The 17,421-nt window shown below is 38.9% G+C and overlaps 1 protein-coding gene across 1 annotated transcript in view; it reads right to left on the reverse strand.

The window, feature by feature from the left end:
* Window positions 1–641: 641 nt before the first annotated feature.
* ZNF367 (zinc finger protein 367) overlaps window positions 642–17,421 on the reverse strand; it is a 33,073-nt gene continuing 16,293 nt past the window's right edge. Inside the window, exons 2-5 of the mRNA XM_045882369.3 lie at window positions 9,987–10,137; window positions 7,333–7,452; window positions 5,812–5,950; window positions 642–3,183 (exon numbers count right to left, since the gene is read on the reverse strand). Of these exons, the coding sequence (XP_045738325.2) occupies window positions 2,961–3,183; window positions 5,812–5,950; window positions 7,333–7,452; window positions 9,987–10,137 (633 nt within the window). The 3' untranslated portion in view covers window positions 642–2,960. The remainder of the gene's footprint in view (window positions 3,184–5,811; window positions 5,951–7,332; window positions 7,453–9,986; window positions 10,138–17,421) is intronic.

A 17,421-nucleotide genomic window follows, 5' to 3' on the forward strand; every position in this document is an offset into this window, starting at 1 on the left:
CTTTAAAAAGTAAACAGGCCCTGAGTGGCTTCTCAGGGAGATGACCACATTCAACACATCCTGAATATACGTGAAATAAAATCCCAGTTCCTGATCACCCTTACCGTGAGGCCTGGAACAGAGCTGGCAATACATATCCACACCAGTGTATTTTTAACACTGTAACAATGAACCAGAGGAGGAAGTTAAGTTAATATGTATAATCTAAAAGGCCATAATTTTAAAGTAAGAAAAAGCAATTCACACTATGGTTTCTACCATGCTAAACAGATGCCTGAGGAGACACACTGGAAATGATATATAAAACGCACCAAATAACAATATGGGAGGATGTAGGGCTGTAGGTGACATTTCTACCTTTTCAATTTTTTTATATTATGGTTATCATATTGTTGATAGGAAAACAAAGTATAAAAGGGTTCAAGAATGAACATGTAAGGGCGCTTGGGTGGCTCAGTCAGTTGAGCATCTGCCTTCAGCTCAGGTCATGATCCCAGGGTTCTGGGATCGAGCCCCACGTTGGACTCCCTGCTCAGGGGGGAGTCTGCTTCTCCCTCCCCCTCTGCTTGTCCTCGTGGTCTCTCTCAAATAAATAAAATCTTAAAAAAAAAAAAAAAAGAATGAACATGTACTCTAAACTGTAAATTAAAATAAATTTTTATTCAAAGCATCTTTTAAAATTACAGCATCTTTATTCTTATGCTGTTATCTCTGCCAAACTACAACTGAGCCATATGAAGCATAAAACACTTCAAAAATTTGAATGTAAACCACATTTTTAAAACAAAAAGCAGTCTTAACACACCTCAAATTTTAGATGCCAATGTATTTTGTCCAAGTATATAGCTTATATCAAAAAAGAACATTTTAAATATTTCTATAGTAATTGTAATAATTTCTTAAACTTCCAATTATACAAATAAAAAATGTTTGTGAATATAACTATTATAGTTGACAAAGGCTGACCAGAAAAAGAAACAAAAACCCTTACTTTTGAAGGCCTTAAATTTTATTATCCATGAATTGGGAAGTATTTGTATTTTTTAATACAATTTACTGCCCTTCCTTCTTTAGGTAAGTTCATCAAATTTTAAATTTCCCAAGGCTGATGAGTGTTGCTTTTCATAGTTCATTTAAGTTATATTTGAGAGGAAAAATTCTAGAGAAAATGCTGAAACCTAAACCATGAAAATTCTGATGCTACAGTCTCTCTTACTGTGCTTATAAGTGCTGCAAGTTAAAATTCTATATACCAGATTACAAACAAAATTCTTAGACCATTACAAATATAAATTCTCTTATTACAAAAAAGAATCCCTCAAGATTTGTAATTTACTGTACAGAGGAATTACATTTTTAAAGTATGTCCTCATTCATACACATTATTTGTTACTATCATCTTTCACACTTTTGCTTCTTTCCAAGACATTTACATACCACCCCTTCCCCATGGCTACGCATTTTAAACTACCTGTGAACTGCAACACGCTGGAATTTTTGGATAAAGAAGCCTACATTTTAGGTAATGTTTAAACTATGTCCGTAGGCTACTACTTCAAAAAGAAAAAAAAAAGGCACTGAAGAGCCCATTATTTCCCTCTATTATTCTGAGGTTTACTCCAATTAAGCAATCTATCAAATTAAGTTTCTGCTTAAACAAAAGCTTCAATGATGGAGGTTTATGCCTACACATAAAGGAGGTGAACTGCTCAGGTCTTGATTTTTCTGTTCATGCTTCAGTACATAAAGTGGTATTTAAAAACTTCATCTATTTGGAAAAATGGCTTAAAACCACCACACAAGTTAACACACTTGCAGTTGAAACTATTCCAGAAACCTACTTATTTGAGTAGCTATTATTTTCTGCAGTGTTTAACTATCTGGTAACTAAATTTAGTGAACACAAAATAGCTTGGCATGTTATTCTGAAGTAAAGCAAGAAGGTGGCTTTATGCACTGAAAATATAAATATGAGGCTTCCATCTGCTAATAATTCTAAACAAGCAGTACAATTAAAATTTAGTGTTTGCTAACAAAAGATCTAAAACAGTTCACTACAAAACCACCCTGTAGATGTCCCTTTTATTAATAAAAATCCAAGTGCCAAATCTCATTACAGGGCCCATAATATTAAAAAAAAAAAAAACCAACACACAAAACCAATTACCAAGTTACCTAGACTTTGCAAGATTAATCACTCAATTTCAGCAAATGAGAAATATGCAATGTGCAAAAGTTCCCAAGTTAACATAATAGGGATGCCAAGTGCTTTTCAAACGTAAATATCATAGTGAGTTGTAAAGCCTCAGAAAGATAGAATAAGACTGATATTACTCCAATTCTGAAAATTCTCAACTACGGTGCATCTTACCAAGATCCTCAAAAATCTCTTCTCTTCCAAAGTCCATAACTTAGAACATCTTCCAAAATGGTCAGTTTTCCACTTCTCAATAGGCACACTATTTTGCAGTTTAAAAATACATATCTTACACACATATCTTATACTTTCTGGCTTGCTTCAGTGTTTACAGCATTGTTAAACATACTAATATACATTGTTAAAAATGATCTTATAAATAATCTATTTCAACGTTCTTTGGCTACATGTACCATTCTGTTTTTTCATACAAGTGTCTTATTCAGAAAGTGCTTCCTGTGAGAACTGCTTCCAATGAATGCATTAAACTTGCAAAATCTAGCTTCCCACAATATGTCTTTTTCTACCCTGTACTAGAAGTCCCATATTTACAAAATATTTTAAACTTTACAACAAATCCATTACCATATAAAAAAAGTGCAATTCTCTCTCACCCCATATTATGGGGCAATGACATTCTTCATAAATTTCTACAGAATAGCAGCCTATGATAAGCAAATAAGGTGCTTAGCTTATGCCCACGGATCTACTTTTTAAGTACGCTGGGCAGTACTTCTGTACAGTGGAAGAGCCGGTGTCCAGGCTACTGGCGGAGCGGCGCTCCGGTCAGGTTGGCGAGCTCTATGAGAGCAAGGGCTCCGTGCAGGCGCTCCCGCTGCTCCTGCAGCCGGCGCTGGGCCCCGCGCTTCTCATCGTCCTCCTCGTCAGACTGAGGGTATTCCAGAGGGTCCTGCTGCTCCTGATCGGCCTTCTGAACGTGCTTTCCTTTCAAGGTGGGGGCACGCTGCTCTCTCATTTCCCAATACCTATAGGAAACGCATGCACGTTAGCTGTAGGTATACACGACCTTTTCAAATGTTTGATTTTCCTTTTGAGAAGAGGTTCTTTACCACAGTATTATTTTTTCTGCGTTTTAGTTTATAAAGCTATAAAGTAATTTCACATACATTACATATATTTCCCATTACAGAAGACAAAGTTCAAGGTCAAGAAATTGAGGGACTTGCTCAGATTTCCAAAAATCAAAAATTGGCAGTTCTGAGTCTTCTACTCCATTCTCTAGTCTAGGGTTTTCGCCAATAGACGACCGCTGCCTTTAAGATCATATGTGAAGTGGACTACAGTAAAATACACAATAGTAGAACAAAAACGTTACAGGTCAATTACACCTCAATAAAGACATAAACTTTAAAAAAGTAGAATAATCATTAGAAACCTATTTATCCTATTCCCAGAGGGATGGTGACTTCTGACAGAGCTAACTATGAGAAACTTGAAACCCACAAAATATGACAGAGTAGTATCTGTAACACACAGAGCTTATTCAAAAATTTAAGAGACACCACCATTATTCTATTACATAGCCAACTGATAATTCCCTAGAAAAAATGTTCCACCTTTAGGTAACTGAAGAAAGGCATATCTGAAGAACAGTAGCACTCCATACAAAAATGTCCCATACAAAGCTGTATATTAACACCATAGCTTTATTTATAATAGGCAAAAACAACTCAAATGCCCAGCCACAGGTGAGTGAATAAATAAGCTGAGGTGTATCCATACAACAGATTACATTGTAAGAAGGAATGAACCTAGGGTTGTAAGGTGACAGATGGTAGCTACACTTGAGGTGAGCAAACATAATGTACAGACTTGGTAAATCACTATGCTGTATACCTGAAACTAATGTAACATTGTGTGCCAACTATACTTCAAGTAAAAAAAAAAAACTAAACTGGAAAAAAAAAAAAGAATAAACCATTGATACAGTCAACAACATGGTTGAATTACAAAATAATTACATTGAGTAAAAGAAGCCAGACAACAGAAGTACATACTGTATGACTCCATTTGTATAAAAATCTAGAAAATGCAAACTAGTTCACAGTAACAGAAAGCAGATCACTGTTGTCTGAGGAGCAAGAAAGCAGGGAAGGGCAGGAGTGATGAATTACAAAGAAGCATGGGGAAACTTTTGGAAGTGATGGATATGTTTACCATCTTGATTGTGATGATGGTTTCACAGGTGTACACATATGTCAAAATATATCAAATTGTACACTTTAAATGTATAGAATCTATCGTGTGTCAATTGTACCTCAGTAAAGCTGTTTTTAAAATTACACACACAAAAATAATACAACTACTAGATTTCAGGAAATCCAGACATCTCAAACTGGAAAAATTTGGTCAATACTCAAAGGTATAAAAAAAGACATGCAAATAGTTCAGTATGACTTCAAGGACAACTAGGAACAGAGAACAGCAAAGAAGCTTAGCAAGGTCAGCTGGGACCAGGCAATCAAAGACTTTGAATGCCATAACAAAGGGTTTAGACTTTACACTGAGTAGAATCCACCAGTCCGTCCCTGAGCAGATGGGAGAAAGGGAGGATGAAGGCAAAATGACCAAGAAGTTTCTGACTTGGACAAAATTAGAGTTAATGGGGTAGCGGAGGCCAGGCAGGAGGAAGAAGGAGGGAGGAAGTGATGCAGTAAACAAGACAAACATAATGCTTCCTCAGGTGGAGCTTCCGGTCCAGCAGGGAGGATAGACACTGAACAAATAAATGTGTGATGAAGGTTTTGAAAGAGAAAACACAGTGTGTTGTAAAAGCATCTATTAAGTTGGTCTAACCTTGTTTGTTCTGGGGGTTAGTGAGCAGGTTAGGGAAGGACTTGCTGAAGCAATGTTCGACCCCGGTAAGAAATGAAGAAAGAGCAGAGTGGCTAAATGAACAGGAAAGCGGCATTCCGGGCAGAGGGAGCAGAGACCTGGGAGCCCCACTGAGAGTGGTGCTGACAAATAGGAGGCCCAGGTAGCTGGACACAGCTGCGTTGCCAGAGGGAGGCAGAGCTATGGCAGAGGGATTGGATTCCAGACTTGATCCTAAGTGCAGAGGAATCCGAAGAAGTAGGGAGGGTCCCGAAGAGCTGATGCTAGTTTGTACACAACAAATGACTCCTTAAATCAGGATACCTTTAGAGAAACTTTTTTATACTGGCCCCCTTGTTGCCATTAAAAAAAAAAATTAAACTGGGTGCTTTGTAGAACTTTACTTTAGAAGAACCTCTAGCCTGTATCCCAGTAATAATCAGCACATATCTAATACAAAGAAAATGAAGAGAGGCTGCACTGTGGAATACAAAAACATATAAAACATTCTTAGAAAATGAGGAAAATTCTTGCTTTTAAAATAAATGGTGGGCTGGGCACTCAGACTAATTAATATCATGTATTTGTTTTCTATCACACACCAGATCCTCGTGCCACTCCTAACAATTCTGTGGCTTAAGGAAATAAAGCACCATTTCAAGTTATTTTATAAAATGTGTATAAAAGCAACTTATTTAAAATGAGAGAACTGTTGAAGCTCCCAACATCAACCCATGTGCTGGGCGAAATTCTGCAGTGGAGTGCAGGGAGAACCTTACTTTGCCAACCACTCGGCGGCAGCCTGGTTGTCCACAGCCTGGTGCTTACTGAGGGCGTCTGTGGGCTCCTCTCGTTTCAGCCTGGCATAAGGGTGCTTCGGACAGTGGCGGTTTGCATGGGTGAATCTGCTTAGGCAGCCTTCAAAACATAGAGGGAAACACTTATCAGAATCTGGACATCCAGCAAACATGGAAAATGTTCAGTTTCCCTGGTATCCAAGAAAAGCAAATTAAGACCATGGGATTTAGCATTCTATAACTTAGAGGAGGGAAAAAACCACCCTAAGGGGAAGCAGATCCTTCACCTCTTAGTCATGGCAACATAAAGGCATCAACCCCACCAGAAAGTGATTTATTAGCAAAACTGGTCAAAACCTCTGACCTAAGAATTCCATTCTTGGAATCGATTGTAAGGAAACATCCCATAAGATGAACAAAGCTTTACAGAGGAGAGGAAGCCATGCCCTTCAGCTTTGTTGGCAACGAACAAATTTTAAAAACAAATATGCAATATCCAACATTGAGGCAATCATTGTACATATGCTTAAGCAAATGAAAGTGTGTAAACAGGGGCGCCTGGGTGGCTCAGTTGTTAAGCGTTGCCTTCAGCTCAGGTCATGATCCCAGGGTCCTGGGATCGAGCCCCGCATCAGCCTCTCTGCTCTGCAGGAAGCCTGCTTCTCCCTCTCCCACTCCCCCTGCTTGTGTTCCCTCTCTCGCTGTGTCTCTCTCTGTCAAATAAATAAATAAAATCTTAAAAAAAAAAAAAAGGTGTGTAAACATTCGTTTTTTTTTTTTTTTTTTTTTTTTAAATTTTAGTTGGTGAATATACAGTGTAATATTGGTTTCTGGAGAAAAGAGCGTAGACATTTGTAACAACTGACAACAATCAAGAGAACCACAGAGCAACAGACAAACCTATATTGAATTTCAGCTATAACTATGTAAAAATGTGCATAAGGAATACATCTCAAGAAATTCTGATAGGAGATTTAGAAAATCACTTAAGAAAAGTGATAAGAAATTACTAACAGTGGCAGTAAAATGGAAAATCTCCCCCTTTATTGAAAATTTAGAAATCAAGTGTTTCCTTCAATTTAATAGTTAAAAAGTTTAAAACCAAACTAAAAGCCTACCATAAAGGCTGTATTTACTTTTATAAATCTTTCTACCACCTCTAACTGAATATATTATTATTTTTCTAAGTAATCTCTCTGCCCATCATGGGGCTCAAACTCCCAACCCCAAGATCAAGAGTCACATGCTCTGCCAACTGAGCCAGCCAGGTGCCCCCTGAATATACTGTTTTTAACTGCCCCTGAAGATTTTCATCTAAAAAGAATATTTTATTTAAAAATCAATCATTTCCCAGAAAATGAGCATGGATCACAATTTAGAGAGCGCAGGATGTTTTACAGAATTTACATCAAAAGCTCTCCTCCTAAAAAACCTCAAGTAAAAGATATTTTAACTTTTAACTCACAGCCAGTTCTTACATAAACTTAAGTCCTAATACCATACCATTTTCTGAACAAACAAAAGGTTTCTCTCCGGTGTGAAGGCGCTGATGTGTTTTGAGCTGTCCACTTTGAACAAAGGCTTTTCCACAGTCTGGATAGTCACAGAGATAGGGTCTCTCGCCTAAGTAGACAAATATTATGTATTATTTCTGAGACGATAAGGTGAGAAGAAGAAGGGACAGAGAGAATCAACCTCTATATAAGTTGTGACTCCGAACAATCAAACATGTCACGGCCTCTCAAACCTGAAGTGCTGGTGCTAACAGAATCACTTCTATGCTCCTGAGCAGCTCTCCACTGGGAGGCACCGGAATAATGTCCTTGGGCCTTGAGCTTTTAGGTTCCTGGCTTGAAAGCCTTGAAGTTATCTTTGGCTTATCCGGTCACTTTTCTCCCCATTATCCAAAGCACTAGCTCTCCCACTCCTGCTTTCCCACTGTACTTTGCCTGGTTAGACTGGCAGATCCTCCCACCCAGAAGGAACCCTCGCTGCCCTCTCTATTCCCTACACAGCACTTCTGGAGTGAATGACATGGAACACTTGCTTTTGTCATATGAACTACCCCCTAAATCACTTCAAACCCTACGACACCCCTTGAACAAGTGAAAATGATCTGCTTTCATTGGTCCCCTAATATCTGCACTGTAGCTACTGGGTTAGAGGGCGGGCTTTATCTTTACTTCACTCCTGAGATGCATTCCATAAGGCTGGTCCTCATCTCATTCTACTTGGAAATCCAATCTTCTCTGCCCATTCAGATCTTCCCAGTGCTGTAGGTTCTCGGTGAAATTCCTCCCACCTCCCTGCTACCTCCAAGTAATTGAACTATGTATCCCTTCACGAACTCAGTATCCACTGTTATTTATGTGTCCTGGTACTCTCCTGATACAAAGATGTGTAATACTTTGTACTCCATTGCAATTCATACATACAACACAGTGCTAGGCTTGAGAAAGTGCTTGAAAATATTGTTCAACTATAATTAAACTTACTATTTTTTGAAAAATCATTCTTTGATCAACAACTATGCACAGGTCCTTCCTATATGACTCAAAGGACAATAACAAATCCTCCCTAGTTTCTCATTATTTAGAAATGTAGTAAATGATTGTGATAGTTAAGCACAAATTAATAAAACACAGGATATGGGGGGGTATTTAAAATAGTAAGAGAAAAGTTTCTGACAAAGCATTTACATACTGGGGCTCAGCCATACCATGCAGATCTTGGGCTCAGTTCTCTGGCATACAGCATTAGCAGGCCAAGGCCTGAAAGTATTGGGGTGACACATGGTAGACTGGTGATAGATCAGGCCTGAGACTCAGGAATCTTCTCATTATGCCAAAGAGTCCTGAACCTTATCTACAGTGGCAACACATACTTTATGGCCTGTGAACCAGTTATTTGGGGGTATTTCAGACTAATTAGATCAAAAAAAATCTGAAAATTCCCAAAACCAGATATTTCATTTAGTAATGGTTTTACTGAATGGTACCTAAAGTCAAAACCTCTTGGCCACCTTAGTTTATAATGATTCAAAATTAAAACTTTACCCTTTTTCAGGGATTTAGCTAAGAAAACTATATTCTAGCATATTACTAAAATGTATCTTTTCAAAAACAAAAACAAAAACTGGGTGGTGACCATAAACACAGTGAAAAACAATAGGCAACTAAGGCTTAAAAGCCCAAACTCTAGACCAGTACTGCCCAATGGAAATATAATGTGAACCACTTCTAGTAACCACATTACAAAAGCAAAAAGAAACAGGTGAAATTAATTTTGATAATATATTTTATTTATCCCAATATATCTAAAATATTATAATTTCAATATGTAATCAATATCAAAGTCATTAAGGACATTGTTTACTTTTTCATACTAAGCATGTTTTACACATGTTGCCCATCTCAATTAGACTAGCCAAATTTCAAGTGCTCAAGAGCCACATGTGCTACTGTATTGGCCGGCATCACCCTAGACTCAAGGGTGTGGGAGGTTGTAAGGCAGTGGTCATTGCTTTTTTGGTGCCTCAGTTTCCTCATCTGTAAATTATTAAATACCATTATTAGAACCAAAAGGCTCCTTCTTCTGGGGCCAACTTTCTCTATGGAAAGAACAAGGGCCCCTCTGTTATTTCTTTGCTTTCTCTATGGTATTTAAAATAGAAGTATAGTTTCTCCACACAGAGAGAGATATGATAGTCCTGGGATAGCTACCTACAGTACATTTAATTCTGAAAAATTATACTTCACCTCAGATTAGATAGCTAGGTCAAACATTCGGATGGCACACTAAGGATTCTAGAAATTCTGCTAAAACACTTGACACATAGTGTGTTAGTATTTGGCCTACAAATCAGTTTTAACAATTATACAGACAACTGAAGGGCATATCAAGTAAAATTCAGGTAGGTAGAATGATAGAACTAAATTTAGCAATAACATTCCTATGACAACTAGATTAATTACCATGATACCTTTAGAAGTCACATGGTACCAAAGTTGAGAAAACCATTCCTTCTACAAAAAAGAAATGGACTATACAATGCCTGTTTGAAAAAACTTCACAATAGGAAATATAAAGCAACTAAAATATTAATTTATGGGCCCAAACATCAAATCAGCTTTAAATATTACTTCTACTCAACTTACCTGTATGAGTCCTTTTGTGAGCCTGGAGCGATTTCTCCCGTGGAAACACCCTATTACAGATGTTACAACGGATTCTGCTGGATGAATGCTCTCCTTCGTTTATTAGATCCCGCACAGTATCTGCTCTGGGTCTACCACGTCGGATTCCATCCTATTAACAATTTGTATAAACATTAATGTAATTTCTTGGACCCACTCATTAAAGTAAAATATCATAATAAACCATTTTTTAAATTCTTGAGTGAGGGCGCCTGGGTGGCTCAGTTGGTTGGGCGACTGCCTTCAGCTCAGGTCATGATCCCAGGGTCCTGGGATCGAGTCCTGCATCGGGCTCCCTGCTCTACGGGGAGCCTGCTTCTCCCTCTCCCACTCCCCCTGCTTGTGTTCCCTCTCTCACTGTGTCTCTCTCTGTCAAATAAATAAATAAAATCTTTAAAAAAATAAAATAAATAAATAAATAAATAAATTCTTGAGTGACATCAGTGAACATGGTAGAGTAGGTAGTTCCAAAGGCCCATTCCACCACAGATCACTGAAAAATTGAGCCAACTGTCTAAATCACCTTTATTACAACTCCAGAAAATAGTTAGAGATTTACAGCAACTCAGTCAACACTGAACCAAGAAACAGGCAACTTGAAACAGTAGGAAAGCTTTTCAGCATTTTTACGGCTTGCCCTTGCCTCTCCCTGTGGCCCACAGTAGTTTTAAAGAGCCTTCATTCTCAATATGGGAACTTAGTCCCTGGCTACAGAGACAGCAAAGCAGACCTGATTCTAAAAGACTTGTGTTTATCTGTCTTGACCTGTCTGAGGGCTACTTGAAGAACTGACACAAAGTGTTTGTCTTTGTTTTACCTAACTTAGAACTCTCTTAGGGCAAAAAGCAGTTAAACAGAGGGCATTACTCAAAAACTCTGTAAGGCCAAGAGTAAGTTACTGTTCCCTGGGGCAAAAGATTTCAATTGAGACAAAAGAACACATCAAAAGCCTGGGAGGAAAAGCTGGAGAGAGAGTTTCTTTGGGAAATTAGTGCATTGAAAAGTGCCCTGATATCCTAAAGATAAAAATTTAGAAAGCCACACACTTAGCCAGGGCAGGAAGCATGCTCAGAACAGACCCGATAAGACCCTAAGCTTTCACCTCTGACTGATCTTCTGCTAGGCACAAGCAGGAAATGAAGGCTAAGGCAGAGTTGTAATGAGTCTAAGGATTAAAGGAGAGCTACAACACAGAGCCATTTCAGCAGTCAGGAGTTTCTTCCCTTTCAATTTTTGGCTCCAGGCATTCAAGAAAATCTCTAGCAATGTTAAGCTGACTACAAGCTAATGAAACAGAAATTTAGAGAACAAATACAACAAAGAATAGAGTTTACAAAAATAGTTTAGAAAATTCACAAAACAAATAACTACAACCTGCAGCACACAACAAAAACTCTGAGGAAGGAGAAGAATCTGATTTCCAGAGTCACAACATTACAATATTCAAAACATCCCATTTTCAACAAAATGTTACTAAATATGTAAAGAAACAAAAGTATGGTCCATACACAGGAGAAATTAATAGAAACAGACCATGAGGAAGTAGACACTGGTCTTACTAGACAAAGACTTTAAATAAACAGTCTCAAGTATGCTGAGAGAGGTAATGGAAACCATGGACAAAGGACAAAAGGAAAAATAGGAGAACACTTTCAATAAACAGAAAATAACAATAAAGAAACAAATTAAAAGGGGCGCTTGGGTGACTCGGTTGAGCATCCAACTCTTGATTTTGCCTCAGGTCATGATCTCCTTGGTCTTGCGATCAAGCCCCACATCAGGCTCTGCACTCAGCAGGGAGTCTGCTTGAGATTCTTTCCCTCTGCCCCTTCCCCTGCTCGCTCCCTCTCTCTCTAAAATAAATAAATAAATCTTTAAAAAAATTATAAAAAGAAACCAAATAGAGATTCTGGAGCTAAAAATTACAATAAACGAAATGAAAAAGTTCACTAGAGAATTTGAATGGCAGATTTGACTGTCAGGAAGAACCAACAAATTTGAAGACAGGTCAATTGAAAATATCCAGTCTGAGGAACCAAAAGAGAAAAGAATGGACAGAGCCTAAGACACCTGTAGGACATCAAGTATCTTAGTCCATTTGGGCTACTATAACAAAATACCACAGACTGGGTAACCTAGAAGCAACAGAAATGTATTTCTCACAGTTCTGGAGGCTAGGAAGCCCAAGATCAAGGCACCAGTGTGGTTAGGTGAGGGCCCTGGCTGGCACCCTCTAGCTGTGTGTTCACATTGGAGCTCTCTGGAACCTTTTTCATAAAGGCTCTAATCCCCTTCAAGAGGACTCCACCCTCATGACATAAGCACCTCCCAAAGGCTCTAACTCCTAACACCATCATCTTTGAGGGTCAGGATTTTATCACACAAATTTTGGGGTACACACTCAGACCACAGCATCAAGCATACCAAAATACACATAATTGGAAACCCAGAAGGCAAAAGAAAAATGGGCGAAAGAATATTTGAAGAAATAATGGATGAAAACTTCCCCAAATTTGGTAAGATGTAAGTCTAAACATCCAAGAAGCTCAATGAACTTCAAGAAGAATAAGCACAAAGAAAGATACCCACTGAGACACATTAGGTCAACATGTCAAAAGACAAAAGGCAGAGAATCTTGAAAACAGGAGAAGCAATTCATCAGGCACAAGGAGTCCTCAATAAGATTAACAGCTGATTTCTCAGGAGAAACTATAGTAAGTAATAGGATGACATGATTAAAGTGCTGAAACGAAAAAAAAAGTCAACCAGTAATCTTACATCCAACAAAATTATCCTTCAAAAATGAAGAATAAATTAAGACATTCCCAGATAAACATAAGCTGAGAGAGTTCATGGCTAGTAGACCTGCCATACAATAAATGGAAAGGGAGTTCTTCAGGCAGAAATGAAAGGGCACTAGACAGAAATGCCATAAAAAGAAATAAAGAACACTGATAAAGGTAATTACATAAGTAAATACAAATGCCAAAAGTCTTATATTTTTGGCTCATAACTCCTCTTTTTCTCCTATATAATTTAAAAGACAAATAAATGCCAGGTGCACCTGGCTGGCTCAATCAGAGGAGCATGCAACTCATGATCTCAGGGTCGTGAGTTCAAGCTCCATGTTGGGGGTAGAGATTACATAAATAAACAAAAACAAACTTTTTAAGAAAAGACAAATGTCACATGTATTTAAAAAATTACAAATCCATGTTAATTGGAACATAATATTAAGAAGATGTAATTTGTGACTATAACAAAGAGGGACAGATAGAGCTGCATAAGAGCAGAGTTTTTGTACACTATTGTAGCTAAGGTGGTCCTAATTAAAAATAGATTGTTTTAAGTCTAAGAGATTAATTGAAATTCCCAGGGTGATCACTTAAAAAAAAAAACAAAACCTAAAAATCAAAAAAGGAAACAAGAATGAAAATAGTATACTACAAAAAATAAAACAAAATAAACACAAAGAAGGCAGTAAGAGAGTAATTGAGAAACCAAACAGGTATAAGACATATAGAAAACAAATAACAAAATACCAAAAGTAAGTTCTTCCTTAACAGTAGTCACTTTATTTTATTTATTTTTTTAAAGATTTTATTTATTTATTTGACAGAGAGAGACACAGTGAGAGAGGGAACTCAAGCAGGGGGAGTGGGAGAGGGAAAAGCAGGCTTCCCATAGAACAGGGAGCCTGATGCAGGGCTCGTCCCAGGACTCTGGGATCATGACCTGAGCTGAAGGCAGACACTTAAAGACTGAGCCACCCAGGCACCCCAACAGTAGTCACTTTAAATGTAAATAGATTAAATTTGCCTATTAAAAGGTAGAAATTAGCAAAATTGATTTTTAAAAAATGATCCAACTATATGCTGCCTACAACAGACTTCTTTAAATACAAAAACACAAATAGGTTAAAAGAGAAAGGATGGAGGGGCTCTTGGATGGCTCAGTCAGTAGAGCATGGAACTCGTGATCTCAGGGTGGTAAGTTCAAGCCCCACCTTGGGCTTAGAGCTTACTTTAAGAGAGAGAGAGAGAGAGAAAGGATGAAAAAAGGGATAACAATTATAAACACTCACTCACCTAACAACAGAGCCCCCAAAATGTATGAAGCAAAAATTGACAGAATCGAAAGGAGTTCAAAATAGCTGGAGACTTTCACTTTTAATAATAGATAGGACAACTAGACAGGTCAACAAAGATCTAGAAGACTTGAACAACACCCCAAGCCAACTAGACCTAACACATATACAGAACACTCCACAGCAAAATATGCATTTTTCTCAAGTGCACATGGAATATTCCCAAGGAAATACCGTACGTTAGGCCAAAAGCAAGTACTGATAAATTTTACAAGACTGAAATCATCCAAAATATCTTCTGTGACAAACATGGAATGAAACTATAAATCAAAAACCAAAAGAAAAATGGAAAATTCACAAGTAGGTGAAAATTAAACAGTCTTGAACAGCCAGTGGGTCAAAGAAGAAATCACAAGGGAAATTCAAAAATACCCTGACACAAATGAAAACAAAAACACAATATTATCAAAACTTAGGGGATACAGTTCTTGGATCGGAGGACTTAATAGATGATAACAATGCTACCCAAAGTGATGTACAGATTTAGTGCAATCCCTATTAAAATTCCAAAGGCTTTTTTTTTCCAGAAATGGAAAAAGTGATCCTCCAACTCATATAAAATTACAAGAGACTCCAAATAACCAAACAATATTTAAAAAGAGCAAAGCAGAAGGACACACATGTCCCTATTTCAAAACTTACTGCAAAGCAGCAACAATCAAGACAGTGTGGTTCTGGCATAAAGAAAGACACACAGACCAGTGAAACAGAATTGAGAGGCAAGAAATAAATCCTTATCTATGGCAAACTTATTTTCAACAAGGGTGCCAAGAACATTCAGTGGGTAAAGAATTGTCTCTTCAACAAATGGTTCTGAGATAACTGCATTTCTACATACAAAAGAATGAAGTTGGATCCCTACCTCACATGATATTAAAAAAATAACTCAAGGGGTGCCTGGCTGGCTCAACCAGAAGAGCATGCAACTCCTGATCTCAGGATAGTGAGTTTGAGCCCCACACTGGATACAGAGATTAATTAAATGAATAGATAAACAAAAAAAATTTACCGGGGCACCTGGATGGCTCGGTCAGTTGAGCATTCAACTCTTGGTTTCAGCTCAGGTCATGATCTCCTGCTTGAGGAGTCTCTCCTTTTGCCCCTCTCCCCACTCATGAGTACTCTAAAATAAATAAATCTTTAAAAAAAAATTAACTCAAAGTGCATCATGAACCAAAATATAAGAGCTAAAACTCTAAAACTCTTCAAAGAAAACAGGGATAAATGTTCATGAGCTTGGATGTGGCAATGGATTCTTAAATACGACATCAAAAACATAAGCATCAAAAAAAATAATAATAATAATAAGCATTGGGGTGTCTGGGTGGCTCAGTTGGTTAAACGTCTACCTTCCGACCTTGGGCTCAGGTCATGATCCCAGGGTCCTGGGATCGAGCCCCACATCGGGCTCCTTGCTCCACGGGAAGCCTGCTTTTCCCTCTCCCACTCCCCCTGCTTGTGTTCCCTCTCCTGCTGTGTCTCTCTCTGTCAAATAAATAAATAAAATCTTTAAAAAAAACAAAACAGGGGGGCGGAGCAAGATGGCGGAGGAGTAGGAGACCTGGATTTCGTCTCCTCTCAGGAATTCAGCTGGATAGGGATCAAACCATTCTGAACACCTACAAACCCAACAGGAGATCAAAGAAAAGAAGAGCAACAACTTTCTGAACAGAAAAGCGACCACTTTCTGGAAGGTAGGACGTGCGGAGAAGTGAATCCGAGGCGATATTCGGGAGGATAGACGGCGGGGGAGGGGCCTCCGTCGGCCGCTTCTGGCAAGTGATAGAGCCGCGGAGCACAAAATCGGAACTTTTAAAAGTCTGCCCCGCTGAGGGACGTCACTCTGGTGGCTAAGCGGGGGGTGGGACCCTCCGGGACAGTGTGGTCTCAGGACCCTCGGGGTCACAGAAAGACCGGGGGTGCCTGAGGGCGGCAGAGCTCCCAGGTATCGGAGCGGGGAAGCCGGCTGCAGAGGCGGAGCCCAGGCGCGGGCTCTCAGCTCGGGGTTGCCATTGACCGTGATCCGCGGCACAGTCGGGCCCCTGCTCCTCCGGCCGGGACCCAACAAGCGGCAGATCCGGGGAGACTCACCTTCCTCCCCCGGGAGGAGCCGCGCGGGAGCGCACCGCAGGGATCTGCTGGGTTTGGAGACTCCAGACCGGGTCGGGTGCCAGAGATAGAAACGCGCGGTCACAGGCCGGGCGAGCACGGGGTGCAGCCGGAGACCGGGGAGACGGGAGTGACTGACGGCTTTTCTCTGGGGGCTCACTGAGGAGCGGGCCCGAGCTCTCGGCTCCTCCGGGGCGGAGATTGGGAGGCCGCCATTTTCACTCTCCGCCTCCAAAGCTGTACGGAAAGCTCGCAGGGAACAAAAGCCCCGGAGAGCAAACCCGAGCAGATCACTTAGCCGGGAGGGGGCAAGGGCGGGGCAATTCCGCCTCCGGCAGGGACATTTGGAAACCATGGCAACAGGCTCCTCCCCAGAAGATCAGCGAGAACAGCCAGCCAAGACCAAGTTTACCGATCAATGAGAACGGCAGAACTCCAGCGCTAAGGGACTACTGCACATAGAATTCACGGCTTTTTTACCATGATTCCTTAGTCTTTTAAAGTTAATTTTTTTTTAACTGTCTTTTTGTCTTTTTATTTCTTTTTGAATTTTTCTTTTTCCCTTTTTCAAACAACATCTTATCAATCCCTCTTTTTAAAAAAAAACATTTTTATTTTTCATTTTTAGAGTCATATTCTATCCCTTCATAGTAGTTACCCATATTTTTCGCTTATATATATAAGTTGTTCTCTCTTTAAAATTTTGAGATAGTTTCTTCTAACAGATTAAAATATACCCTAATTCTCTAGTATATGGTGTTTTCTATTCCCCTGCCTGATCACATCCTCTCCCTTTTTTTTTCTTTTTCTTTTTTCTTTTTTTAAATCCTCTTTCTTTTTTCAAACAACTTCTTATCAATTCCTTTTATAAAATTTTTTATAATTTCCATTTTTACAGTCATTTTCCATCCCTTCATCATATCAACCCTTATTTTTGTACATATATGTTTTTCTTTCTTTAAAATTTTGGGAGACACTTTCTTCTAAAAGACCAAAACACACCCCAAATCTAGTGTGTGGCACTGATCTATATACCATATAGATCATATTTGATCACATTCTGGTTTTTCTTTTGTTGTTGTTGTTTTGTTTTGTTTGTTTTTGTTTTTATCTTTATCTTTTTCTTTTTTTTTCTTTTTC

Source organism: Mirounga angustirostris, unplaced genomic scaffold, assembly GCF_029215605.1.
Source record: "Mirounga angustirostris isolate CCGP_5_RB_7025 unplaced genomic scaffold, mMirAng1.0.hap1 SCAF_15, whole genome shotgun sequence".
NCBI classification, from domain to species: Eukaryota; Metazoa; Chordata; class Mammalia; order Carnivora; family Phocidae; genus Mirounga; species Mirounga angustirostris.